This window comes from Rhinopithecus roxellana, chromosome 7 (genome assembly GCF_007565055.1).
Source record: "Rhinopithecus roxellana isolate Shanxi Qingling chromosome 7, ASM756505v1, whole genome shotgun sequence".
In the NCBI taxonomy this organism is placed as follows: Eukaryota; Metazoa; Chordata; class Mammalia; order Primates; family Cercopithecidae; genus Rhinopithecus; species Rhinopithecus roxellana.
In genome coordinates, this window is record NC_044555.1 from 71,940,398 (window position 1) to 71,943,622 (window position 3,225).

At 50.9% G+C, this 3,225-nt stretch overlaps 1 protein-coding gene across 1 annotated transcript; it reads right to left on the reverse strand.

The window, feature by feature from the left end:
• Positions 1–496: 496 nt before the first annotated feature.
• On the reverse strand, positions 497–1,645 carry LOC115898621 (testis-specific basic protein Y 1-like). Its single transcript, XM_030933639.1, has 2 exons — positions 962–1,645; positions 497–772 (listed from the first exon to the last, which is right to left on the reverse strand). The coding sequence occupies exons 1-2, from the start codon at positions 1,061–1,063 to the stop codon at positions 497–499; spliced, it is 378 nt and encodes a 125-aa protein (XP_030789499.1). The 5' UTR covers positions 1,064–1,645.
• Between the last annotated feature and the right edge of the window lie 1,580 nt (positions 1,646–3,225).

Genomic DNA, 3,225 nt, shown 5'->3' on the forward strand with positions numbered 1-3,225 from the left:
AACCCAGCGGGATCCCACTTCCCTCCCTTCCGACATACCACCTATTCCTTCCTTCTGTCCTTTCTCCCTCCCCACACACCTCCTCTTCCTCCCTCCCTCCCTCCCCACACACCTCCTCTTCCTCCCTCCCTTCCCACACACCACCTCTTCCTCCCTCCCTCCCTCCCCTCATACCACCTCTTCCTCCCTCCCTCCCCACCTCTTCCTCCCTCCCCACACCCCACCTCTTCCCCTTCCCTCCCCACACACCACCTCTTCCTCCCTCCCTCCCTCCCCACCTCTTCCTCCTCCCTCCCTCCCCTCACACCACCTCTTCCCCCCTCCCCCCCACCTCTTCCCCCCTCCCTCCCCACCCCCCACCTGTTCCCCCTCCCTCCCTCCCCACCATCAGAGAACACAGAGTCACTGAGATAATTTGCAACACATTCATTTTATTATCTTCACCAGGGGCCACCCTGCTGGTGAGATCTCTGAGGTCTGGCGACTGGGCCTGAACTTAGTCGCCGCTCAGGGAGCTGGTGGCGTCGGTGGCCGCCCCCTCGCTCAGCTGGGTCTCCTGGCTCAGGGTGTCGTGCTGGCTCCCCTCGCTCACGGGCTCCTCCACCGGCAGCTGGTGCTGAGGGAGCTCCTGGCTGGGCTGGTCACTGGGGCCGGGGGCCGCTGGCCCGCTCCCCGCCTCAGGGGCCGCCGCCGCCGCCATCTTGCTGGCGGCCCGTTTCTTCCCGCCTCTCCGTCCATGAGCTGCTTTTCCCTTCTTGGCCGCCCCGGTAGCCTGGAAGGACAAAGGGAGATCCCAGAAGGGCTTTGGTTGAGGGAAGAGGATGGAGGAGGCTGGGAACAGGGACGTTTCCTCAGAGGCGGGTGGGCCGGGTTGGGGGGCTGTGCCAGGGGAGGACGGGAGAGGATTCTGGTGAGGAAGGAGCAAGGGGAAGCTGAGGAGGAGCTTGGGTGGGTCCCTCACCTTCTTCTTCGGGCTGCTGGAGCCCTGCTGAGGAGAGGACTTCCTCTTTTGGGTCTCCTTGGTCTTGGCCGGGGATCCCGAGTCTCTCGGCTTCGGACTCATCTTCCACCGCTCAACGCCTCCCAACGGTCAACCGCAGGCCGCCTGGGGTCCCCGTATATACCCCTCCCGCGGTCTCGGGACAATGAGGCGACCACGTCCCTGAGCTGTGATTGGTCAACACCCCACTCCCCAGCCAATGGTAGCCCTGGGCGGGAAGGGAGGCCTTCGACGTCACAAAGCGCCATCGCGACCTGACTGAGGAAGGTGGCAGGGGAGTGACATCTGATGAGGAAGGCAGGGTGCGCTGGTTGGAGAAAGGGAGATTTGGGTTAGCGCCCCTAAGGATAGTTCCCAAACCGACATGACACCCCTGCTAAATGCCCCATGTTCAATTTTGGCAGATCGCGTGGCACGGGAGGATATTTCTGCCACATGTTTCCCCCGGACCCCCCACTCAGTGGTACATTCTGTTCCTCCACACCTGCCATCATTACCCAGTTTCTGTGTCACCTACCTAAAATCCCTCCATGCTAACTGGGACGGGTTTGGGGCTATATAAAGACGTCAATTGACCAGGCACAGTGGCTCACGCCTGTAATCCCAGCACTTTGGGAGACCGAGGCAGGCGGATCACCTGAGTTCGGGAGTTTGAGACCAGCCTGACCAACCTGGAGAAACCCCATCTCTACTGAAAACACAAAATTAGTCAGGCGTGGTGGCACATGCCTATAATCCCAGCTACTCTGGAGGCTGAGGCAGGAGAATCGCTTGAACCCGGGAGGCGGAGATTGCAGTGAGCTGAGATAGCGCCATTGCACTACAGCCTGGGCTACAAGAACAAAACTCTGCCTCAAGGAAAAAAAAAAAAAAAGCTATCCATCAATCATCTCTCTCTCCTACAAATTCCTCTGCTGCACCTTGAGGACCATTCACTTCTTGGATGCAATCAAAGAACTTTTCCATCTCACTTCCTTCTCCCAGCGTTCACATGGTGCCCCTCAATGTTTCATTCTCATGGTTTAAAGCACTGGCTTCAGGCGGTGAAGATCAGCAAACACACACGCTCAGCTGGGTCTGTATCAAGCTGGGTTCCTCAGAGAAGGAGAAACTAAGCCAATAGGATATTTGTGTGTGTGTGTAATATATGTCATAAACATCTATTTACTATTGTATGGTATTTCTTTATGAATAGTATTATATATATGATATGCTTTACTCTAAGCAATTGGCTCACACATTCACACACTGTGGGGGTCTAGGAAGCTGAAATATGTAGGGCAAGTGCGCAGCATGGAAACTAAAAGCTTCTGCACAGTCAACCATCAACAAAATGAAAAGGCAGGCTATGGTTTGGGAGAAATTATTGTGAACCATATATCTAATAACGAGTTAATATCCAAAATATATAAAGAATTCACACAGCTCAATAGCAAATAAATAAATAGTCTGGTTAACAAATAGGCAAAGGACTTGAATAGGCATTTCTTGAAAGAAAACCCACAACTGGCTGACAGGTGTATGAAAATGTGTTCAACGTCATTAATAATCAGAGAACACAAATGAAAACCACAATGAACTATCACCTCACACCTGTCAGGACGACTATTATCAAAAAGTCAAGAGATAAAAGTAATGATAGCAAAGGTGTGGAGAAAATGAAACCCTTTTAGGGTGTGCGGAAAAGGGGACGTTTACACGCTGTTGACAGACATGTAATTGGTACAGCTGTTACGAAAAACAGTATAATGGTTCCTTGGAAAATCAAAAAAGAGCTACCATATGACCTAGCAGTTCATCTGTTGAGTGTGTATCACATCCCCAAAGTGAAATCCACATCTCATAGAGATATCTCCACTACTAACTTGTTCTAACTCATTAATCACACAGGAAATTAGAGTTTCTGTTTGAAAAGAACGTTTTTTTTTTCACCATTCTGGTATCAAATATTTATTCTAGCCATCTCTTCTTATTTCTTGCTTTGTAATAACCTAGGTACTACTACCCATTGACAGAACTAACTCATTATTCCAACAAGAAATGAGAAATGTTGAGGAGAATGCAATGTTATACTTTTTGTCTTCAAACAGTTATTCTGGTTTTATGGAGGATTCTGTATTTAACTCTTACCCAGGTAACTCTAGTTACCATATCCATAGTACCTAGTCAACAAACCTATAAACGTAAGAACACAGAGTTGACTAGAATGGTTACTAATCTTTCTA

What these genes read in the sequence shown, in the direction of transcription:
- LOC115898621 (XM_030933639.1), bottom strand. Translation starts at nt 1,063, where the DNA reads ATGAGTCCGAAGCCGAGAGACTCGGGATCCCCGGCCAAGACCAAGGAG. An exon ending in CCAGCAGCCCGAAGAAGAAG is followed by an intron (nt 773 to 961) that starts GTGAGGGACCCA and finishes TTGTCCTTCCAG; the next exon opens with GCTACCGGGGCGGCCAAGAA.